Genomic DNA, 26,595 nt, shown 5'->3' on the forward strand with positions numbered 1-26,595 from the left:
TTTGGTTGCAAGCACCTGAATTGTCTTGACTTCGGGATCACCCACAAGTAAGTCTGTTGGAGTGCTGGGTGTTAGATGTAATTCACTTTCCCAGAGAAACTTCGGTCCTCGCAGCCTGGGTTTTCTGAGGTGTCCACATAATACCATTGACTGGGATCACTGTTATCTCTAATCAATTGAACACGGTTTGCAACGTATATGTGGAACCTACGAGCATCATTGTTGATGTACCCAATCACGACTTGTGAATCAGTCCAGAAAATTTCTTGATCAATTTTCATGTCAAGCTCACCCTTTAACATGACACTTACTTTTGCAGAAACCACCGCTGCTGCGAGTTCTAGTCTAGGGATACTTGTGACTTTTGAGGGAGCGACCCTTGCTTTCGCTATCACGAGACTGCAATGGACTTCATCCTTGTCATTTTTGTACCTGAGGTAAGAACATGCACCATATCCCACGCAGCTGGTGTCGGAAAAATGGTGTAACTCTACTCTGACAATGTCATGAAAGTCATGTGGGTGGTAACATCTTGGAATTGACACCCCTTTCAACTTCAGAAGAACATTTATCCATTCCTCCTTTCCATCCATCCATTTACTACCGCTTATTCCCTTCGGGGTCGCGGGGGCGCTGGAGCCTATCTCAGCTACAATCGGGCGGAAGGCGGGATACACCCTGGACAAGTCGCCACCTCATCACAGGGCCAACACAGATAGACAGACAACATTCACACTCACATTCACACACTACGGCCACCCACCGTGGCTTAATATCATCTGGGAGTGGGTCATCCCATCCGATGCCTCTGTGACAAAGGTTTTGAAGGATACGTTTTCCACTTAGGCTGAATGGCGCAATGAATCCAAGTGGATCGTATAGAGAGGCGACGACGGAAAGACAACCACGACGGGTTGAAGGCTGATCCTTCAAGCTGATGTTAAAGCTGAAAGTGTCATTCTTTATCGACCATTGAATGCCGAGAGCATGTTCTGATGGGGTTGGATCAAAGCCTAGAGGCTCAATGTTCGTTGCTTTTTCAGAGGGGTCTAAGCAAGCAAGCGCTGCTTCTTCATTTGAGTTGAATTTGTGAAGGCGCAAGCCTCCTCTTTTGCACAACTCTTGCGACTCAGTGATCAGTTTCTTGGCCTCGTCAATTGATGGGACGCTAACTAACCCGTCATCAACATAAAAATGTTTCTCCACAAATATTGATGCTAGGGGATAGCTAGCCTTGTGTTGTCGTGCTAGATGCTTCAAACCAAAATTGGCACATCCTGGAGACGAAGCGGCTCCGAAAAGATGAACAGTCATCCTGTACTCCTGTGGTTCCTTCTCCAAATCTCCGCCTGTCCACCAGAGGAACTTCAGGTAATTCCTGGATTCAGGAGTGACAGAGAATTGATAAAACATTCTTTCAATATCACAGATAATGGCCACGGCTTCTTTCCTGAATCGGCAAAGTACTCCTACCAGAGGATTGATTAGATCAGGCCCAGTTAGCAAAGTGTCGTTTAGAGAAACACCATGGAATTTGGCCGAACAGTCGAAAACGACTCTTAGCTTGTCCGGTTTTCTGGGGTGGTAGATGCCATGATGCGGAAGGTACCACTCTGTCTCTCCCTCAGATGTTGCAGGGGCAGGCTCTGCATCACCCTTGTTAATTGTTTCTTCCATGAATGTTTTGTATTGATCATAGTATTGTTTGTTGGCCTTTAATTTTTTCTTGAGACACTGCAGGCGAACTGTGGCTAGCCTCTTGTTGTTTGGTAGGTTGGGCTGACTGTTGTCTTTGAAAGGGAGTGGCATCTCATAATGCCCGCTCACCTTCTGTGTGATGTGGTCACTGAGGAACTGTACGAAATGCACATCATCTTGGGACACATATTTATCCTCATAAGTTCTTTCAATAAAGTCTGATTCCAGGGTCTTTAGAACATCTGTCGCTGATGGAACTGGCAGTTCTTTTACTGTTAACCGATGCACAAAGCTTTGACTTCCTTGTCTGTCTAGGTGGGGGTTTGATGAGCCTATTATACTCCATCCTAGTTCTGATCTCTGTGCGAACGGTTGATTTTTGTCACCTAAGATGACTTCAAGAGGAGCCAGTGCTGCTGGACAGTCATATCCTATTAGGAGCCCTACATCACAGTCTTGAAGGGGTGGTAACTTATCTGCCAAGTTTCTGAGATGAGGCCACAGTGATGCTGTTTCCTTCGTTGGAACGTAAGACTTGTCCACCGGGATAAAGTCACGGCTGTAGGCCTGGTGGAGTTGGATGCAGCTATCAGAGTAGAGTCCTCTAACCTGTAGATCATGAACACTCTTGCTTGATATGATTGTGTCGATGGCTGTCATAGTACTAAGTTTCAGCTTTACTGGTTGGACGTCTACATTTAATTTATCAAGTACATCTTCTAAGACAAATGTTGAGTCACTTTGTGTGTCCAGTATAGCATATGTGAGTATTTCTCTGTGTGGTTCTTGTACTGTAGACACAAAAACTGGGACAATACCTGAGGTAGCAGATGCATGTTGTGTTGATGTGTGGGACATGACCTTGTGTGTTTCCTGGCTTGCATGTTCTTCTGTGAAATTGGAGCTATTCGTCATTGCTTCCACAGGTCTTTGTTTCCTGTCTTCGTGTAAGCAGGTTGGGTGATGACGATTGCATGTGTTACATGTGTGTCGTCTCCTACAATCTTTGGTCATATGACCCTTTCTCAAACATCCAAAACAGAGCCGATTTTCATGGATAAATGCCTTTTTATCCTCAGCACTTTTGGCTGCGAAAGTTGGACACCGTATGATACCATGAGCTTCACTTTTACAGACTGAGCAGGGTGGCTTTGGTTTACTGTTGTTTGTTTCTTGTTTTTCCTGAGCGAAACTCTTTGGTTGTGTATTTGTGTTAAAAGCGTTGGCCTTCTTTGGAGTTCTATCATCTGAAGGTTTGAAATGTATCAACAGTGGAGAAGCAATAGGGTTACAGGCTATTCTTGCTTCTCTGGTCAGGAACTCTGTGAAGCATGCAAGATCCGGATAGCTGCCTGATTTGTCAAGCTCATCTACAACAATTCTACTCCACTTTCGAACAATCCATTCCGGCAGTTTTTTGAGCAACTTGTGGTTTTCCTCACAATCGTTAAGGATCCTTTGACATGTGGGATTGCCTCAGTGCAGCTTTGGAGGAAGTCGGCGAACTCTCGTAGTGCTAGTGGGTCATTTGCGCTGATCTTTGGCCATTTCATGAGCTTATCACGGAAAGCCTTTTGTATAATGAATGGGTTTCCATATCTGTCCTGTAAAACTTTCCATGCTCCGTTGTATGCGCTTTCTGAATCTCGATAAAAGAAACCTTCAAAGGCTTTGCGCGCCTCTCCTGCAAGATACATTTTGAGATAAAACATCTTCTCATTTGGTAAGAGGGGTTTTCTGTCTATAAGAGTCATGAATGACATCTTCCAATCTGTAAACCTTAAAGGGTCACCACTGAACGTGGTGGGTTCAGGTACTGGCAAGCGATTCATACTTAATGAGCTAGCAATTGCTTGTGCTAAGCTGACAGACTCCTGGGTCATTGTCATTTCAGGAGCTACTTGGTGAGGATGGAATGAAGCAGCGTCTGGATTTAATTGAGGTTCAGTTTGCATTCTGTAAGAAGTAGTTTTGTTGTCAATTTCTTCATTGTGGTTCTCAAAACCTTCAAAACTGTCATATGCTCTCACACGAGCTGCTGCTATAGCGATCTCTTTTACTGCTTGTAACTGCTGCAGTTTTGCTCTCTCTTGTTCCAACTGTTGTTGCATTTCCACCTCTCTTTGTTTCATTTCTGACAAAAATGTTGCCTCTTTAAGTTTCCATTCACTTTCCAACTTGTGAAGATGTGCTTTCTGTGCTTGAATTTCTTCCATGCCCTTTGATTGCTCCAGCTTAGCAGCAAAGTCTGCTACTGCATCTACTCTACTGCTATGGGTACTGGCTGAGCTAGAATGTTTGCTAGATTCATCTGATGAACTTACAGTTTCAGTTGTAGTTTGACCAAAGACAGACCCATATTCATTTTTGTTTAACGTTTCTCTTATCTTTTCCTTTTCAAGTTGATCGTTATAATCTTTATTAATAGTCGCTAGACGGTTGCTTATGAGAGTAGAGATTTCCTTTGTTAGCGTAACACAAGCGTCCATTTTGTTGACGATCTCTGCCGTGGTGTTACTGTTATGTAGGATAGGTTCATATTGCTGTCTTACGGCGTCGTGCTTTGTTTCAATATCCTGCTGTAATTTATTGAGGTCTTCTAATGAACAGAGGGTTTTTAGTTTTGTCCTTGTTTCCCTTGCTGTTAGCTTCCAAGAATTATAGGCCTTGTTAAAAGTTTTTTCACGTTTTTTGGTGTCCTCGTCATGCATTTCTTGGCCTTTCTCTGTCAATTTTCTTTCACGTGAGCTAAACCTGACTGGTGTGTATGTAGGATTGTCTGTTTCTTCTGTTGGGAGTGACATTATATTTCCTTGTGCAACTGCTTTAAGTCTTGTGTGGCTTTTGATTGTCCTATGCCTGAATTCACTTATAAGCTGTAGTTATCTTTTACCACAGAGTAATACTTATATCAAGCATTCGCATATTATGGACATTCAAAGGATTTTAACATAAAACAGTAACAACAAAGTATGTCATAAATGAGCGCTCTAACCATTAATAGCTAAAGTGCTTCACCCTTTAAACCTTTATCGCAACAGACATGTCACAAATTACCTTTTAAAGACATATACCAATTGTCTTAAAACATTCACCCATTTCAGAATTGTTACGTGTTGCTCACAAATTATTTTGACCTCAAAATATGATGTTAGTATTTAAGACACTTCAGATACGCTGTAAGCTTGTAACGTGTGTGTAAATAGTCTCCTTTGCTCCTTGGCACCCAATGTTGTACCTTTAGCGTGCTGTCCTTTTAATCTTGCCTGTGCAGGATGTGGGTGCAAATGGAGTCAGTTGGCTGGTAACAGGTTGGTAGCTGGATCTCTGATGAGATGGCGTCAGCTTCTCTGCAGGGATGGCAGGTCTGTTGCAGCCAGAAGTTGTCACTGGTTGCAGCCGGGGAGTTTTCACTGTAGCGGACCACTTGGATGAATGACACAAGATGCAGAGAGCTTCGACTGGTGCAACTTTAATTCTCTCCTCCTTTTCTCCTCTCAATTTTGACACCGTGAAAACTATGAAGATGGACAGAAAATACAAATGCCATCGTACCATATTTCCACAAACAATACATAAATCATGTTTACATTTTTAAACTTATAAACAAATCTTTTTAGTAAACTTAAATAATGAATTTTCACATGAATTAAGCTTAATTACAAGTTACAGCTCTTATTTAAATAACAATAATGAAATTTTCCCGTTTGTTTTAAATAAAATGAACCACTTGTTTTACAATAAATAAACCATTCATATATATATACATACATACATACATACATACATACATACATACATACATACATACATACATACATATATGTATGTATGTATGTTCGCGGCTCCTGCAGCGCGAGCATTGTTGTTTTTGCACTTTTTGGCTTCTTGTTAAGTGACTTTTTTTGGGTGGATTCGGTCTTACACGTGGAGGGTTTGGGTGCGGGCTTTGGTTGGTGTGGCGCTCCCGTCGGGCGGTGCATTCTGCGGCGGAGGTGCTTGGCACCAGGAGGCGGGGTTATGAGACGAGCCTCTCGCAGTGCGTCTTCCCAGCAGATTTATGAATGCTCAGCACTAAAAATACGTTACACACATACAGTTGTTGACAAAATACACTGTACATTATATACCTCAGCTAACTAAACTATGGAAATGTACAATATAATTCATATAGCAATACACACACACGCACACACACACACACACACACACACACATACATACATATATGAGTGTGTACATGTGTAGGTGTATATATATGTATATATATATATATGTATGTATGTATATATAGTTGGGATGTGATTGTCTTTCTCTCTTAAACTTACCATTTTTTTTGTAGTTTGTGTTAATCTAATTGGTCAATTGTAATTCAGTCTTTGGTGCCAAAAGACAGATTGATAGCTGTAGCGCTAATGCTATATTTGCTCTCTGAGTGACTAGCTTAGCTGACAATTATTATGTTACCGTAGAGCAGGTCTGGGCAGTTATTTTGACTTGGTGGCCACATTGAGGTAAAATAATGTGTCTGGGGGCTAATTGGGAACAGGTGGGTACCATAATTGGGTATAAAAGCAGCTTCCATGAAATGCTCAGTCATTCACAAACAAGGATGGGGCGAAGGTCACCACTTTGTGAACAAATGTGTGAGCAAATTGTCCAACAGTTTAAGAACAACATTTCTCAACCAGCTATTGCAAATAATTTAGGGATTTCACCATCTACGGTCCGTAATATCATCAAAAGGTTCAGAGAATCTGGAGAAATCACTGCACGTAAGCGATGATATTACAGACCTTCGATCCCTCAGGCGGTACTGCATCAAAAACCGACATCAGTGTGTAAAGGATATCACCACATTGGCTCAGGAACACTTCAGAAAACCACTGTCAGTAACTACAGTTCGTCGCCACATCTGTAAGTGTAAGTTAAAACTCTACTATGCGAAGCGAAAGCCATTTATCAACAACACCCAGAAACGCCGCCGGCTTTGCTGGGCCCGAGCTCATCTAAGATGGTCTGATCAGAATAGTTTTATTGCCATTGTTTGAGAACGGGTTCACAAACTAGGAATTTTTCTTGGTGCAAACGTACATACAGGTTTTGGAGCAACCTATGTTGCCATCCAAGCAACGTTATCATGGACGCCCCTGCTTATTTCAGCAAGACAATGCCAAGCCATGTGTTACAACAGCGTGGCTTCGTAGTAAAAGAGTGCGGGTACTAGACTGGCCTGCCTGTAGCCCAGACCTGTCTCCCATTGAAAATGTGTGGCGCATTACGAAGCGTAAAATACGACAACAGAGACCCCGGGCTGTTGAACAACTTAAGCTGTACATCAAGCAAGAATGGGAAAGAATTCCACCTGAAAAGCCTCAAAAATTGGTCTCCTCAGTTCCCAAACGTTTACTGAGTGTTGTTAAAAGGAAAGGCCATGTAACACAATGATAAAAATGCCCCTGTGCCAACTTTTTTGCAATGTGTTGCTGCCATTAAATTCTAAGATAATGATTATTTGCAAAAAAAAAATTAAGTTTCTCAGTTCGAACATTAAATATCTTGTCTTTGCAGTCTATTCCATTGAATATAAGTTGAAACGGATTTGCAAATCATTGTATTCTGCTTTTATTTACGAATTAGACAATGAGCCAAATTCACTGGTTTTGGGTTTTGTAGTATAACTTGTAACCACATTTTCCAAGTAGCTTGTCCAACTATAGATGTAAAACGTTTTTAAATGTTGAAAAATAACAGCCTCTCTGCAGCTACCCTCATGTCCTCTTTGCGGTTTAGGTAAAGGCGTAATGTAGTGTCCAGTGTATGGTGGTACAGTATAAATGTACAGTAGTACAGCTGTCTAAGTGGGAGCAGCTGCATCAGGGAGAACCAAGATGCACAGAGGCTGATGGTGGAGACGAGAGCTGATACTATTTGTGTGCGTGGACAGCTTGAGCTCTCAGTGTGGCTGTCAGTGTGAATCAATGTGGGGAGGAAGGCTCCGTCCATATGGAAGACAAGCTGTGTGTGTGTGTGTGTGTGTTCTTGTATTTCTACCCTTCTTGAGACATCAACAAGGAAAAGTACCTTCCATATGAGGACCGGTGAACAAGTTAGGACATAAATCATGGTCCCAATACGGAAAACCATTGCATCTAATAGAGAATGTCTCATTTGCACTAGAAATGTCCGATAATATCGGCCGATAAATGCTTTAAAATGTGATATTGGAAATTATCGGTATCGGTTTCAAAAAGTAAAATTAATGACTTTTTAAAACGCCGTTGTACGGAGCGGTAAATATCCGGTAAAACACGGATATAAACCCAGTCATATACTCTGGACTGAAGCTGTGTCCCTTCATTGTTTTTGTAGCTGTTGTTTTGAGGCATGTTTAAAAAAAAATACAGAATAATGCACTTTCTTGGACTTAGACTTTGTGAAAGTCAAAGTATAGTATTTCCCATAGTTGTAGTGGGTATCAGGATTATCTCAGGGAGAGCATGTCCCAAATTCCAAGCTGCTGTTTTGAGGCATGTTAAAAAAAATAGTGCACTTTGTGACTTCAATAATAAATATGGCAGTGCCATGTTGGCACTTTTTTCCATAATTTGAGTTGAAGTTGCTCTCTTATTTTGGAAAACCTTGTTACATTGTTTAATGCGTCCAGCAGGGCATCACAACAAAATTAGGCATAATAATGTGTTAATTCCACGACCGTATACTCCGGTATTGGTTGATATCGGAATCGGTAATTAAGAGTTGGACAATAACGGAATATCGGATATCGGCAAAAAAGCCATTATCGGACATCTCTAATTTGCACCCCTGGTGGTGAAATCTATCAAAATTAGGGTGGGCCCAAAAAGGAGGGATTTTTCAAATTGACTGGGAGTCTTTTTTCAAAGCGCTCCCCCTCTGGTCAACATATGAAATAACAAGAGTGTGTAAAAAATTGAAGTGCACCCCCTCTGGCCAACATATGTAATAACAAGTGTGTGAAAGAAATTGAAATGTGCCACCTTTCTGCAAAATTCATTTATAAAAAATATTAAATATGTATATAGAAACATACTGTAATAACTTTAATAATGAAGATTAAAAACCAATTACAAACAAACAAAAAACATTTACTAAAAGCTTAGCTTTTTTATATTTGCATCGTTTATTAGTATATATAGTATATATTATTAATGTTGTAAATACGAATCTTTATATATCTAGAAAGGGTGGTCTTAAAGAGGTAGGCATTTTTCAAAGGTCTTAAGAAGGTATTATATACAAGAATGTGTGTGTGTGTATGTGTGTGTGTGTGTGTGTGTGTGTGTGTGTGTGTGTGTGTGTGTGTGTGTGTGTGTGTGTGTGTGTGTGTGCATGCGTGCGTGCGTCCGCGAGAGCCCTTACGTGAAGACAGACGGAATCCTCATGGTGGCCATGTTTCAGTTATCAACCACGTTCTCGGGTCGTCTTGTCACAAGTCTTGTTGGGCCATAACAACGACACGTATGAACATTCATCGATTAGACATAGATTTTTTTACATCTGCTGTTTTTTCCACCTCGTGAGGCTTTCCTTCCTTTAATACTTCTCACTGCTCTGTGTTTCTTTATGCGCATGCAAAAAACAATCAATTTAACATGGAACTGCTGTTAAGTGCGTGTGGTCTTGAAGGAGACAGAGGAGTGTGAGCTACAGTTACCAGGCCTGTTTGATTATTCAATGCGTGTAAATTTACGAATCACACCACCTATTGAACAGGTGTCACTATCAGACACTCTGTAAGGTGCACCATGACCTCGTGTTGTGCACTCTACATTCTGATGACTGTTCTGGAGTGAAAGCATTTCAATTGAACATTAAATCAGGCGCGGTGGATTGTGTGTGACATGTTTGTGTTGTAATCTACACAAAAGAAAAAGAACATCTGGCTTACTAACAATTAAGAGCCTCAAATGCCACATACCAGTATTAGGTGTGCGATAATGTCTAATTACCAGAGTCATGTATTAAGTGGGTATGGCCAAATCATTTTAAGGAGATCTCCTCAATGATTGGTCAAAAGGTATTCACGTGACCACAGGGCATCATGACTGCTACCAACTTTGAGCTAGTCCTATGTGTTTGAGGTGCTTTCTCATAAGTTATTCGACGTGTATATAGAAAACTTTTAATTTGCTTTCCCAACAATGGGAAGTGAAGGTTTCGCACACAACATTGGAGAGCAACTGATTACAACGTCTTGTGCGAGGTAAACACACAGCACAGCTGTGTTTTTTTCATGGAACAAACACACAGAAGCTAATACAAATAACAGAAGAATGTAGAGGTAGTCACCTGAAATGGTTTACACTTCACAGGTGTGCTTGAAGCCCATCAAGAGAATGCCAAGAGTGTGCAAAGCAGTAATCAGAGCAAAGGGTGGCTATTTTGAAGAAACTAGAATATAAAGCATGTTTTCAGTTATTTCAAATTTTTTTGTACATAACGCCACATGTGTTCATTCATAGTTTTGATGCCTTGAGAGACAATATACAATGTAAATAGTCATGAAAATAAAGAAAACCCATTGAATGAGGAGAAGGTGTGTCCAAACGTGTGTGCGTGCGTGTATATATATATATATATATATATATATATATATATATATATATATATATATATATATATATATATATATATATTTATTCACGTGAGGGGCTTTTGATTAATCATTTAGGAGATTGTCCATACTCTCTTTATACACAGCTCTGCCCTTTCCTTTCACAATGACGCAAATATGACAATATTTTTCCCTAGAAAATAGTATTGTATTCAAGTTCTAAAGATTGATACATGCAAATCACCAGGTGGTGCCAAACATCTCGCTAGACACACACACACACACACACACACACACACACACACACACACACACACACACACACACACACACACACTAGAAGAGATGCAGCCTTTACACAGAGACCCCTGGGGGAAAAGGGTCTCAAAAGGTAGTAAAAGAGTTAGCGAAGGACAGAGGAGTTATGATGCTAATTCAAAGATAATGCTGATCAATGAAGCTGAGTCATCAAAAACAATTTCAGCAGCTAAGAACTATGAAATCATATTTTGATTAAAAACATGACTTTAAAAAGATTCACTTTGTCATTTTGTGGCGGTAGAAATGGATGGATGGATGGATGGATATATCTGCATGACTGTGAACCTTCGAGATCTCCTTTGTCACGGTTACATGTCTTCAGGCCACTGATGTGTTGTGTGTGTGTGTGTGTGTGTGTGTGTGTGTGTGTGTGTGTGTGTGTGTGTGTGTGTGTGTGTGTGTGTGTGTGTGTGTGTGTGTGTGTGTGTGTGTGTGTGTGTGTGTGTGTGTGTCAAGAAGAAAAGCTCTGGCTTAAAAAAGTCAATGTATTGTACATACAAATACACATATACTCACATACATAGGTACCTACGCTCCCACATACATACACAAATACAGTACATACATTTAATTTATTTTTACCCCATATTTGTTCCCACTACCGCACCTTAAGTTGGAGTCCTTAATCTCGTTATATGCAAATATAATGACAATAAAGTCCATTCTATTCTATTCTATACTCAAAGTTCGTACATCCACACGCACATTCACTGTACAAACATACACATGCACATACTGTACATATATATTCACTGTACAAACACATATACACATTCTGTACATATACAAGTACATATACTGTACATACATACACTCATGCACATAATCACGTTTCATCAAACATATATTAACGTTGTTGCCCTAGGGTAAACTGGGTAACACATGGCACACTGACAAAGCTTAACCTATTGTTACTATAACAATATACAAGGTTAATATAGGTTGCTTCTCTTTCTTCCCCTCCATTTTTCTGCATTCTTTCGTATCTCTAGTTATCATTACGTATATGTAATGTTGCATTTGAACAACTGTATTGTTAATAATAGAGATACATTATTGGTATTGTTCATTATCAATAGTGCTATTTCTATTGGTATTTGTATTGCTCCATTTGTAGTGTAATAATGCTCATTGTCATTTCTGTATTATTTTTTGTTTTCGCTAAGTACTTATTTGCTATCACTTTTACCATCATATTTGTACATGTCGTATTTGCTGATGTTGCTCTATTGTTGTTGTTGTTGTTATTGTTGTGTTTGCTGTTGTTGTTTTTGTCTCTCTGTCTAATCCCCCTCAAATGATAATATAAATACATTTAATAAAGTCAAATACAAATAAGGGAACAAGAGAAGTATCCTACGCTTTTTTTTTGTAAAGTAAATCTGAACAGCAGCTATGGGCATCTACATCAACTATATGATTTGCCTGAAAAGCTGGACAGGACAACAACAAAACATTTAAAAAAATAAAAATAAAATTTAAAAAAATAAAAAATAAAATATTTTTTCAAAAACTGGTCTTATATTTGAGTCATCCGTCCATCCATCCATTTTTTACCGCTTGTCCCTTTTGGGGTGGTGGGGCTATCTCAGCTGGACTTGGGTGGAAGGCAGGGTGCACCCTAGACAAGTCACCACCTCATCGCAGGGCCAACACAGATAGTCGTTTGAAGTAAAAGTAATAATAGGGTCGTACTGAAAACGAGGGGAAAAAAATCAAAAATATTACGGGAAGAAAAACATCTAAAATATATGAAACTTCAAAGAGTACATTTTTAAATAACCACACAAAACAAAATTCAACACACGAGGGTCCGTCTCTTTTTAGTCTAAGAACATTCTAAGAATCTTAAAAAGATGAATACACATATGTATTAATCACACTGGTATGATATATGACTAATATGTACAGTAACTGCATAGATACTACTATGCAAACATTGGAATAAGCGGTAGAAAATGGATGGATGGATGGAAATGCACATTTCCTTGCTTGCTTTGGCCAACACTCAGACTAGCTGGCTGTCAAAGTGGTTGTGAGCAAGTAGCAGATTAATGTTTGCGGTGGCTAATGATAGCAATTGTCCATGGCTAATGATAGCCATTGTCCACTTTGCGGTTCCTCTCATGCAAAGAGACAAAAAGCAACATGGTAACAACTCTGATGACTGTTCATTGTCTTGTGCTGACCCTGCGGAAGGTTTGTCATTCGACATATTTGGCAGCGATGGGCCATGGCTGACTTATTTGAATAATTTACGGACAACATTGGGCCTCCTCGGCTCTGAGGCTTTGTCAGGCTCACACACCGCTGACTGAAGAGGATCAACTCAGGCTGGGATTTCGGACGTACTTTACATAAATCAAAGCACACAAGCACTATTCTATATTGAAAGTGCTACATTCAAAAGATAAGTACAGTACACATTGTATTGTTAGGGAAACTAATTACACTAAAATGTTAGTTCGGTAGTCTTGGTATGCCCCACTTTTCATAGGATTCGGTTAAAATTGTTTTGCCCCGGCCAAACAGCAACACAACAAACGAGTCAGTTTGCCAGCAGAATCGAGTGCCCAAGCAAAGAATCTGCAGAGTGGGTGACTCAGTCTTGATCAATCAATCAATCAATGTTTATTTATATAGCCCTAAATCACAAGTGTCTCAAAGGGCTGTACAAGCCACAACGACATCCTCGGTACAGAGCCCACATACGGGCAAGGAAAACTCACCCCAGTGGGACGTCAATGTGAATGACTATGAGAAACCTTGGAGAGGACCGCATATGTGGGTAACGCCCCCCCCCCCCCCCCCCCCCCTCTATGTCTTATTAAAACGCCGCGCCAGTCCAATTGTGTTTGTAACGTGTCTTTATCACAAAACGTGTTAGCCTGCTCTTAAGTTGCCTCCTCAAAATCAGTTGGTTGACTCTGTAGTTATTTGCTTACTAACTCTGTTACGCAACAAATGTCTGTGCTTTTTTCATTGAATACAAAAGAAGCCACCATGGGACCAATGAGAGTTGCAAGTACCATCCCCTTGCTATAAGAAGGTAAGAAACAAGTAAATCTTCACCTCCACTCTCTCTACACATCGCCAACTTTGCCAACAAGACCCTTCAATAAAGGTAGAAGTATTGTTAATTGTTCATTTATCTATCTTATTCATAATTTATATTTATTTCACATTGTTTCCTGTCTGTAAAACAATATGTATTATATATAAAATGGGATTTGTGTTTATATTTTTAGGTGTCTTAAATGGATTAATTGAATTTGCATTATTTCTTATGGGAAAAATTGCGTCGGTTTTCGTAATTGTAAACAGATAACCCACAAAAACTGGTATAACACTGTATTGTATTTACATTATTGTTCATTGAAATTGAAACTGAAACTTTTATTAGTAGATTGCACAGTACAGTACATATTCCGTACAATTGACCACTAAATGATAACACCCGAATACGTTTTTCAACATGTTTAAGTCGGGGTTCACGTTAATCAATTCATGGTACAAATATATACTATCAGCATAATACAGTCATCACACAAGTTAAGCATTAGAGTATATACATTTAATTATTTACAATCTGGGGGATGGTATGTGTAGGGGGATGGGGGGGGGGTTAGGTTGCTATCAGCATATTTCAGTCTCTGAGAAATGGACATTGTAACAGTGTAGGTCTCACTTCGTAGGATAGTACAGCGAGCAGTGAACATAGTGAGCTCAAAAAGCATAAGAACAAATATATACATTTGATTATTTACAATCCGAGGAGGTGGGATGTGGTGGAGGGAGGGGGTTAGGCTAGGGTTGTAGCTGCCTGGAGGTGTTCTTTTAGTGCGGTTTTGAAGGAGGATAGAGATGCACTTTCTTTTACACCTGTTGGGTTTAAAATAATAATTTGAACTGCTTTCAAAGAATGAATTGTGTTCGAGTTCTGCCCTAAAGTTAAATTAATTTGGAATTGAACCAAAAAGTAATTTAAGAGTCTAGACTCCACAAAATATTTTTGTGTTTATTTTTACAGTGTTTTTTACACTTATGTGACTATAGTAAGAATGTTAACAACTGATAAGACGTTTAGGCATATTTTTGTTTGATTTAGTTGTTGTATTAATGTTTGATGGATATCCATCCATCCATCCATTTTCTACAGCTTGTCCCTTACGGGGTCGCGGGGGGTGCTGGAGCCTATCCCAGCTGCACACGGGTAGAAGGCGGGGTACACCCTGGACAAGTCGCCGACTCATCGCTGGGCCAACACAGACAACATTCACACTTACATTCACACACTAGGGCCAATTTAGCCAATCAACCTGTCCCCAGGTGCATGTCTTTGGAGTCTGGAGGAAGCCGGAGTACCCGGGGGGAACCCACACAGTCATGGGGAGAACATGCAAACTCCACACAGAATTACACTTGCATGACAGTTGGAAATATTAAATTTCCATTAAAAACATTAGCTGGACAGTTCATGAATCAAAGGTTTTAGACAACAGTTTGAGAATTTATTATTTTCAAATCAGTTATATTGTACATTCCTTTTCATGCTGGTTTGGACTAAACAAGAGCTTTAGGAGCTTTCCCAGGTGGGTTATTTTCATTTATTGACAAACACTGCTATCATTTGAGTTGATCATTTACAGCTCAACGGAGAATCTGCATAAATTCATCTCTCTGTAATGATGTGTTTGTGACTGACATACTCGACTTAATACAATCATTAAGTTGGATCTCTGATACAACCGTATAGCCTATTCACTGCAAAAAAGAGCTGACAGAATAGAAAGTAATATAAGAAGGCTAGATTTTTGGGGAAAAAAATACTAAAAACTAGTGAAATGCAGGTAGTTAATTTTACTTGATAAACATCCTGAATTAAGATTTGTACATGGTGAAATTAGCCGGACTTTTAGGATAGAAATAAGTATTTTATTCTGACAGCATTATTCAACTTGCATTTTTGGATGTTGAATAATCTTTAAGCAAGATCGTATATGTGGAGTAAACCAAAATATCTTATTTGAATAGTCATGAGGTGGCGACTTGTCCAGATTGTACCCCACCTTTCCCCCGTGTGTAGCTGGGATAGGCTCCAGCACCCCCCGCGACCCCAAAAGGGACAAGCGGTAGAAAATGGATGGATGGATTGTCTCAATTATAACATTTTTAAACTAGAATAGACAAAATATAAAATTGAGGTTATGATGTAAAGTCCATACATTTCTGCCTGTGGGGGCTCGGACGGGCGGTAAATCTGACGCTACTTTCCTGAGGCTATGTCTACACTAAGCCGGATAACCCCGAACACAAATAATTATTTAGCCTAAGCCCCGTTTCAGCCACACTAAACCAGCGTTTAAGGTCCCCCTCCTCAGACAATTTTTTTACACGAAAAGTAAGCAGTGTATTTCTTGAATCTCCGGCTCTTTGCTTTGTATGGACTCATTGATCGTTTACAAACTGAGTTCGGAGAGGAAGTGACGCCAGAAAGACCGTGTCAGAAAGAACGCGCTACAGCCAGCTTCATAATAACACGGTTTCGTAACTTTGAGGTAACCACTGGAAATATGGAGGCAAGTCATCCAGACATGCCGTGTTTCACCTTCCGTCTGTACAGACGCTTGTGGAAATCACACATGAATACCTTAAGAGAAAGCGATTGCAGCTATTTGGGATACAACACTTCTCAGACGGCAAGAGAACTTCCAATGTCCAGGTCAGCTGTGATTCTATTTACTGAAAAACTTTGTCCATTTGTCGAAGGAGAGTCAACGAGAATGCGGGCTCCCTTGGATGTGATAAGAAAGGTAGCGTGTGCTTTGTATTACCTGGCCGTTGAGGGAAGACTACGGAAAACGGCGAATACCTTTGGACTGGCAAAGCAGACTGTATCAGTTATTGTCCGCCATGTATGTCAAGCGATTACTCAACGTCTAGGTCCAGAGTATATAAAGTCACCAAAAACTAATGGACAATGAAGGTGAAGGCAAAAGAGTGAGGAGTGTCCTGACCAGATATCTACGCCGGCTGACGGAGGGGGAAAGGGGGCCTTAAACGACCATTGTGTGTGTGCGGACAAGGATAAGGTTAGGTGGGATTTACCCTGGATAACCTTAGGCCCCGTTTACACTAAGCCGGATAAGGTTATCCAGGATAAATTCCAACTAACCTTATCTGTGTCCACACACAACAATGCCATCGTTTAAGACCCCCGCACCCCTCCATCCGCCGGCACAATGCGACCTAGTACGCACGCACGGAAAATGCGCACGTCATAGTCACCTCCAGTGTTGCTTTGTGTGCAAGTTCTTGAATGTAACTTCTCTGAACAATATCCAGTATTGTGGTTATTTCAATTAACTGGAATCCAGTGTGCTGTGGGGCCATATTGTTGTGAAGCACACCTAAGACATTATAATATAATCAAATCTTTATTAGACACGTAAACAATGTGATAAAGAACATTTTACATCAATCAAACTAGGGATCTAGATATCTGGTCAGGACACTCCTCACTCTTTTGCCTTCACCTTCATTATACATTCGTTTTTGGTGACTTTATATATTCTGGACCTAGACGTTGAGTCCGCGACATACATGGTGGACAATGACTGATACGGTCTGCTTTGCCAGTCCAAAGGCATTCACCGTTTTCCTCGACAGCCAGGTAATACAAAGCACACGCTACCTTTTATATCACATCCACAGGAGCTCGCATTCTCGTTCTCTCCTTCGACAAATGGACAAAGTTTTTCGCTAAGTAGAAACACAGCTGACATTGGAAAGTTCTCTTGCCGTCTGAGAAGTGTTGTATCCCAAATAGCTGCAATCGCTTTCTCTTAAGGTATTCATATGTGATTTCCACAAGCGTCTGTACATGTAGAAGAAGGAGAAACACGGGCATGTCTGGATGACTCGCCGCCATACTTCCAGTGGTTAGCTCCAAGTTACGAAACCGCTTTATTATGAAGCTGGCTGTTGGTTTTCTTTCTGATGTCACTTCCTGTGTGGGTGTGGTCTTTCTGGCCTCACTTCCTCTCCGAACTCAGTTTGTAAACGATCAATGGAGTCCATACAAAGCTAAGAGCCGGAGATTCCAGAAATACACGGCTGACTTACCCGTGTAAAAATTTGCCCGAGGAGGGGGACCTTAAACGCTGGTTTAGTGTGGCTGAAACGGGGCATAGGCTAAATAATTATTTGTTTAAGGGGTTAAACGACTTAGTGTAGACATAGCCTTAGACGGCTTAGTGTAGAAGGGGCCTGAGCATGCGCGTTTTTTTCTTGGTGGTGAGAAAGAATTTGCCATCAATCCCACGTGGGCGCTCTGGGCCCCGAAGCACCCACGGGATCGGCGCCTATGGTAAAGTCAACGACTAAAAATAAGAAAGTAACTCTTAAAATTAGGGAAATTTGTAGAAATAAAATGTTAAATATTGCCAAGTGGCAAATATTTTGCAGTGTAGTATTTTTTGTGTGTTTTATCAGTGGTGTAAGCAGGTCACTGTGCGAGCATCAACCTCCTCCAGGAGTGTTTAATGAGCAATTCCCCTCACAGTCACAAAGGTGCTGAAAGTCACTTAAAGTGAAGCACTTTCCCTTTCACTTTGCTGTCTAATTACCATTTGATTTATGCTCCGAGGATGCATCACTTGCAGTCACTGCAACCAAGATCGGAATAAGTGTTGGGATTGAAGAATATAGATGTTGCAGTCCAGTTCAGTGCATGACAAGAAAGTGAAAGTATATTTATATAGCGATTTTCTCTAGTGACTCAAAGTGCTTTTACCAATATCTAAGTTACATTTAAACCAGTGTGGGTGGCACTGGGAGCAGGTGGGTAAAGTGTCTTTCCCAAGGACAGAACGGCCGTGACTAGGATGGCGGAAGCGGGGATCAAACCTGGAACCCTCAAGTTGCTGACACGGCCACTCTACCAACCAAGCTATACCGCCCCAAAAAAGAAGGGGAAGATGCTGTAAGTGAAGGGGAAGATGCTATAGGTCAGGGGTGCTCATTACGTCGATCGCGAGCTACCGGTCGATCATGGAGGGTGTGTCAGTCGATCGCCAGCCAGGCATTAAAAAAATAGTCATAAAAATGAGCGATCATAAATCTTCACTATGACGTCACTTTCGTCACTTGATTGACATTCACGGCACCCGAGGGTCTTCTGAGATGATGCTGGCTGCTGCCAGCTCATTATTAAGAAAAAATTACCGACAGGAAGGCGAGAAACACGTTTTATTTCAACAGACTCTGGCGCCGTACCTGTCGTCAAAACTCTCAAAGACCGACTGCACAGTTGCACAATAAAAGCTCTGCTTCATCCTGCCTGCGCTAACAAAATAAGAGTCTCAGAAAGCTGGCGTGCACAAGCTAGCAAGCTACGGAGTTTGCCGCCGATGTATTTCTCATAAAGTGTATACAAAGGAGTACGGAAGCTGGACAAATAAGATGCCAAAAACCAACCACTTTCATGTGGTATTGGAAAATGCGGACGTTATCAACACCATTGTCTGATTCCTATCAATGCAAGTCATCAGAATCAGGTAATACAGCAACTTATATTCTTGTCTTCATGAAAGAAAGGAATCTATATGTGTTAAACATGCTCGTATTATCATTAAACACCTTTAACTTGTTAACAATATTAACTATATGTGTTAAACATGCTTGTATTATCATTAAACACCTTTAACTTGTTAACAATATTAACTACATGTGTTAAACATGCTTGTATTATCTTTAAACACCTTTAACTTATTAACAATATTAACTATATGTGTTAAACATGCTTGTATTATCTTTAAACACCTTTAATTTGTTAACAATATTAACTATATGTGTTAAACATGCTTGTATTATCTTTAAACACCTTTAACTTGTTAACAATATTAACTATATGTGTTAAACATGCTTATATTATCTTTAAACACTTTTAACTTGTTAAAAATATTAAATATGTGTGTTAAACATGCTTGTATTATCTTTAAACACCTTTAACTTGTTAACAATATTAACTATATGTGTTAAACATGCTTGTATTATCTTTAAACACCTTTAACTTGTTACAAATATTAACTTTATGTGTTAAACATGCTTGTATTATCTTTAAACACATTTAACTTGTTAACAATATTAACTATATGTGTTAAACATGCTTGTATTATCTTTAAACACCTTTAACTTGTTAACAATATTAACTATATGTGTTAAACATGCTTATATTATCTTTACACACTTTTAACTTGTTAAAAATATTAAATATATGTGTTAAACATGCTTGTATTATCTTTAAACACCTTTAACTTGTTAACAATATTAACTATATGTGTTAAACATGCTTGTATTATCTTTAAACACCTTTAACTTGTTACAAATATTAACTTTATGTGTTAAATATGCTTGTATTATCTTTAAACACATTTAACTTGTTAACAATATTAACTATATGTGTTAAACATGCTTGTATTATCTTTAAACACCTTTAACTTGTTAACAATATTAACTATATGTGTTAAACATGCTTATATTATCTTTACACACTTTTAACTTGTTAAAAATATTAAATATATGTGTTAAACATGCTTGTATTATCTTTAAACACCTTTAACTTGTTAACAATATTAACTATATGTGTTAAACATGCTTGTATTATCTTTAAACACCTTTAACTTGTTACAAATATTAACTTTATGTGTTAAATATGCTTGTATTATCTTTAAACACATTTAACTTGTTAACAATATTAACTATATGTGTTAAACATGCTTGTATTATCTTTAAACACCTTTAACTTGTTAACAATATTAACTATATGTGTTAAACATGCTTATATTATCTTTACACACTTTTAACTTGTTAAAAATATTAAATATATGTGTTAAACATGCTTGTATTATCTTTAAACACCTTTAACTTGTTAACAATATTAACTATATGTGTTAAACATGCTTGTATTATCTTTAAACACCTTTAACTTGTTACAAATATTAACTTTATGTGTTAAATATGCTTGTATTATCTTTAAACACATTTAACTTGTTAACAATATTAACTATATGTGTTAAACATGCTTGTATTATCTTTAAACACCTTTAACTTGTTAACAATATTAACTATATGTGTTAAACATGCTTATATTATCTTTACACACTTTTAACTTGTTAAAAATATTAAATATATGTGTTAAACATGCTTGTATTATCTTTAAACACCTTTAACTTGTTAACAATATTAACTATATGTGTTAAACATGCTTGTATTATCTTTAAACACCTTTAACTTGTTACAAATATTAACTTTATGTGTTAAATATGCTTGTATTATCTTTAAACACATTTAACTTGTTAACAATATTAACTATATGTGTTAAACATGCTTGTATTATCTTTAAACACCTTTAACTTGTTAACAATATTAACTATATGTGTTAAACATGCTTATATTATCTTTACACACTTTTAACTTGTTAAAAATATTAAATATATGTGTTAAACATGCTTGTATTATCTTTAAACACCTTTAACTTGTTAACAATATTAACTATATGTGTTAAACATGCTTGTATTATCTTTAAACACCTTTAACTTGTTACAAATATTAACTTTATGTGTTAAATATGCTTGTATTATCTTTAAACACATTTAACTTGTTAACAATATTAACTATATGTGTTAAACATGCTTGTATTATCTTTAAACACCTTTAACTTGTTAACAATATTAACTATATGTGTTAAACATGCTTGTATTATCATTAAACACTTTTAACTTGTTAACAAAAACATATCTTTCATAAATAAGTAAATATAAATTATATATATGAATGAGGTAGATCCCCACTACTTGATCAATTAAAAAGTAGCTCGCCTGCAGAAAAAGTGTGGACACCCCTGCTGTAGGTGAAGGGGAAGATGCTATTAAGTGAAGGGGAAGATGCTATAAGTGACACTTGCTGGTCGAAGCCTCTGCGTGCTTTTCTGTGTAGCAACAGAAGCAGAAGCAGCAGCGCGACGAGCCAAAGCTCATCAGCGGGGTTGCAATTACGTAACTTCATCGAGCGGCCAAATAAGTCACAACAAAATACGTAGAAAATAAAACCAAAAAGTGAATGAAGCAAAAACGCATGCAACCTTCTTTTAATCTGCAGGGGAAAAAACAAATCCTCACTTCCGGTGTCCCTTAAAATGTGAACAAAAAAACCGTTGTTATTCTTACCTGCATGATGATCGACGTGCTTCTTCGTGGCGAGTGTCCTGCCTGTGCGCACCTCAAACTCCCACTGACGCGTCCGTGGATGCGAAGGAATGCACACACACACACACACACACACACACACACACGCACGCACTGACCGTGCATGTGTGGAAATTACGGTGTTTTCATCAGTGGGAGCGTATAATGACGTGGAAACGTTGGGAGTCAACAGGCGATAATGACGACCGAGGCTCCAACATCACCTGCAGGTTCCAACCACACATTGGACACGCTTAAAGAAACATATGTTGGACTGTGGAAAGGTCGTGCACATGTATGCATAAAAAAAGACATAAATAATGCTTACTTTTGACAGGTTGTCATCTGCAGTGGTGCTTATATATTTATTTGCCATGAACATATTTCAGTACAGTTCATCATACTTTATCGTGTTGTGGCAATATAAAATAATGTACAGTTTCTTCAAAACAGATCTTTATTACTTCTAAGTTTGTCAACAACAATGCTTTAACACAGGGGTGTCCAAAGTGCGGCCCGGGGGCCATTTGCGGCCCGCAGGTCATTTTTCAACGGCCCCACGGCACATTCTAAAAATTCGATGAAAAAAAAAAAAAACAACATAAAAAGTGGTATAAAAGAGCAAACAGGTGAAATGTAACAAGAAAATGTTGCATTATTTACTCTAATAACACAAAGCTGCCATGCAGGCTGTTTCTTTCTTTAAAAAATAATAATGAATCAAAATCAATGTCATTATGAATTATTGACCTATTCAAGGCTCCATTTACTTCACATTAAATATTCCACTTTGAGATATTTTGGGGGGAAAATGTTGCATATTTTTTTTGTTGCCATTTAAAAAACAAAGTTTTTTAAAGAAGGGCCTAAAACGAACAAACAAAAAACATAAACAACAATAAAACTTATAATTGACGGATAGATCTGGGGCCGTACTTATCAAGCTTCTTAGAGTGCCATTTTACACTTAAGTCTTGAAAATTTGCGAAATTTAGTCCTTCTCTCAAACTTAAGAATAAAAGCTTTTTATCAACGTTCTTAAGTCTAAGAATCACTCCTACTCTCCACGATATTTAAGAGACCTTCAGAGGTATCTTAAGTGGTTAGGAGTTGCCAGCAGGGGATGGTACTGAGGCGAGAGACGTGCGTGAACGTTCATCTTTGTTTGATAACGAGCAGCTGATCAAACGGTATCGTTTAGACAGAGCAGGTATTTGTCACAGATTTAATAATTTTCGATTCCTTGTTGATTTCTGCATGTGTCTGCAGTGGACTAGTATATATAGAGCCACCCACACCAGTTTCAAATGAGTTGCCTAATTAATGAATTGGAAAGAAAATGTTATGAGAGTAGCGTATGTGTGTGGCACACACTTACGCTAGGTTACAGCATGTGAGGTGAGTGACGTCAGTGAGTGTGTGGGCGAGAGAAGAGAGGGAGCGGTATTGTGAGTGCGGGCGGGGACTAGTTTGTTTTGTGTTGGATTGGCTGTGTGCAAACAATCAATAAAGCAAGATTTGCAACTAATCGCCGGATTCATCATTCACCCTAAAGTCGTCCGCTGTGGAGACCCACTGCCGGGTAAAGTGAAGGGTGTTGCCCCGAGCATACATCCTGGAGAAGTGTCTCCCCTGCCTCTTTGTTACGGTCTGGGAGCAGGAAGCAGGAAAGGTGCAACAAAAAGGAAACATTTATTTTGATTCATTGCCAATATTGTTTGTTTGTTTTGCATTATTTTGTAGTTTATTGTCAAAATATACACTCCCATTGTCCACTTAAATATTTCTAAGATATTTCTTTATTCTTAGACAAGGGATTCCCTTCCGTGATTGGTCATTTCTATGGACACAGAAATGACATCACCTAAAATTCCGTTTACGGCACATAGTAATGTCGTAATTCAGCTCTGAGTGTGATACTAAAGATTCAGTCCTACACTTCGCTGAAAGTGTGAGTAAGACGCTTGATAACTAACTTTTAAGTGCAGCTTTCAGCGAAGAATTTATTTACTCTTAAGTCAACTCTTAGCAGACTTCTTAGGAGTAATTCTAAGAAGCTTGATAAGTACGGCCCCTGAAGTTGATCTTGAGACTATTGTGGTAAAAGTTTTTTAAAAAATGTTGGATTTATTTTTTTAAACTTTACTGAGCAGTACCCTTTTGGATCCCCAATCATTTTAGTGGGAATTTTTTTTTTTTTTTTTTTAAGTGTCATTGCTCAGAAAAATAATGAATTAAAATCAATGTTGTTATGAGTTATTGACCTTTTTAAGACTCCAATTATTATATAATCTCAAATATTCCACTTTAAAATTTTATTGGGGGAAAATATTGCATATTTTGTGTTTTTTCCATAAAAAAACACGGTTTTCCTTGACAAAAATGGCATACAACTTAAATCTTTAAAAGCGTTATATTGACAGATAGACCTAATGTTGATCTAGAGATTTAAACCTTGAATAATAATAATAATAATAATAATACTAAATAATGACACATTTGTAATTTTTTTTTTGACCAAAACATTTTGGGGTCCCCGGGATCAAGTCTGAGTGGAGGCCTAAATGTATCTTTTTTATACATATATTGTATTGGTTTTTAAAATAAAGAATATCAAAATGGCCCCCGCTTGCTTTGATTTTTCAGTGTGCGGCCCTCAGTGGAAAAAGTTTGGACACCCCTGCTTTAACAGGAAGTACTAATAATGGCGCCCTAAAGCACACCAAACTGTCGCTGTCCAGTAAAATGAGCTGCACATGTGCTATATCTGCAACACCCATACTCTACAACAATTTTTTTCAACCACTGTGCCGCAGTCTGGTGTGCCGTGGGAGAATATGTAATTTCACCTATTTGGGTTAAAAATATTTTTTGCAAACCAGTAATAATAATTAGGGATGATGTTTGATAAGAAATTATCGAGTTCGAGTCTATTATCGAATCCTCTTATCGAACCGATTCCTTATCGATTCTCTTATCGAGTCCAGATAGGTTGTTGTATATGGAAAAAAACACAATATTTGGTTTAACAAAAGCTCACTTTTATTAAAAAAGAAAACAATTTAATCTAAAAAATAAATAAATATTGACTGTTGCCCCCCTAAAAAAATAAAATAAATAAATATTGACTGTTGTTACCCAAAGTATATTAAGTGGGATTTTTCAGAAAAACAAATATATAAGGTAACACAAAAACAACCTGTCTCTGTGATCACTATAGGTGTATAAATAATACTAGTGTTAAATAAAATCAGTCCCTTGGGCACAAAACTGAAAATAATACAGCTCTCCAAAAAGTGCACTTCTGCTGCTATTTGACATAACTGTTTGTTATGATGCTTTGACATTTTTGCACTTTATTTCTTTATTGAAAGAAAATTCTATGAAGAGAAAAGTTGTTTGCAAATGTGGTTACAATGCTAAAAAATGAAAAGTTAAAGCTAAAAAAAGAAATACACTTTATTGAGTTAACATTATTTCTTTATAGGGGAAAGATGTTATGAGCTAGGGAATATAACAACTACACTACCCATCATGCTGCATCGTGCTGTCTGGAGCTCAACAGAGTAACCATGTTGTACTCTTCCATATCAGTAGGTGGCAGCAAGTAGCTAAATTGCTTTGATGATGTCGGGAACATGGTTTGACGTGATCACAATACGCAGACGACAGCATGTAGGGAAAAAGGTATCTAATGCTTAAACCCAAAATAAAGTGTGCCGCTAAGAAAAGGCATTGAAGCTTAGGGAAGGCTGTGCAAAACGAAACTAAAACTTGTTGCACAGTAAACAAATACAGAATGCTGGACGACAGCAAAGACTTACAGCGTGTGGAGCAGACAGCGTCCACAAAGTACATCCGAACATGACATGACAATCAACCATGTCCCCGCAAAGAAGGATAGTGACAACTTAAAGGCCTACTGAAACCCACTACTACCGACCACGCAGTCTGATAGTTTATATATCAATGATGAAATCTTAACATTGCAACACATGCCAATACGGCCGGGTTAACTTATAAAGTGCAATTTTAAATTTCCCGCTAAACTTCCGGTTGAAAACGTTTTTGTATGATGACGTATGCGAGTGACGTCACTAGTTAAACGGACGCAGCAGATGAGGGCTGGCTGACGTAAGTGGAGCACTAATATTTTTATCACAGCTCTGTGAGGTCTCGTTGCTAAGTTAGCTTCAATGGCGTCGTTAGCAACATCATTGTTAATCTTCGCCAAACTGGAAAGCATTAACCGTGTATTTACACGTCCAGGGTTTAATAGTATTGTTGATTTTCTGTCTATCCTTCCAGTCAGGGGTTTATTTCTTTTGTTTCTATCTGCATTTGAGCCCGATGCCATCACGTTAGCTCCGTAGCTAAAGTGTTTCGCCGATGTATTGTCGTGGAGATAAAAGTCACTGTGAATGTCCATTTCGCGTTCTCGACTCTCATTTTCAAGAGGATATAGTATCCGAGGTGGTTTGAAATACAAATCCGTGATCCACAATAGAAAAAGTAGAGAGTGTGGAATCCAATGAGCCAGCTTGTACCTAAGTTACGGTCGGAGCGAAAAAAGATACGTCCTGCACTGCACTATTGTCCTTCACTCTCACTTTCCTCATCCACGAATCTTTCATCCTCGCTCAAATTAATGGGGTAATCGTCGTTTTCTCGGTCCGAATCTCTCTCGCTGCTTGTGTAAACAATAGGGAAATGTGAGCAGCACGCCAGCTTGTG

At 38.6% G+C, this 26,595-nt stretch overlaps 1 protein-coding gene across 2 annotated transcripts in view; it reads right to left on the bottom strand.

Annotated features, from left to right (window-relative positions):
* The window catches only part of LOC133632857 (calsenilin-like), a 138,273-nt gene extending 116,298 nt beyond the window's left edge, over positions 1 to 21,975 (bottom strand). Inside the window, exon 1 of one of the 2 annotated variants that reach the window (XM_062025613.1) lies at positions 21,844 to 21,975. In XM_062025613.1, the coding sequence (XP_061881597.1) occupies positions 21,844 to 21,849 (6 nt within the window). In that variant the 5' untranslated portion in view covers positions 21,850 to 21,975. The remainder of the gene's footprint in view (positions 1 to 21,843) is intronic. The other variant, XM_062025614.1, reaches the window with a different exon arrangement.
* Between the last annotated feature and the right edge of the window lie 4,620 nt (positions 21,976 to 26,595).

The sequence above is a fragment of the Entelurus aequoreus genome, linkage group LG17 (genome assembly GCF_033978785.1).
Source record: "Entelurus aequoreus isolate RoL-2023_Sb linkage group LG17, RoL_Eaeq_v1.1, whole genome shotgun sequence".
Classification (NCBI taxonomy): Eukaryota; Metazoa; Chordata; class Actinopteri; order Syngnathiformes; family Syngnathidae; genus Entelurus; species Entelurus aequoreus.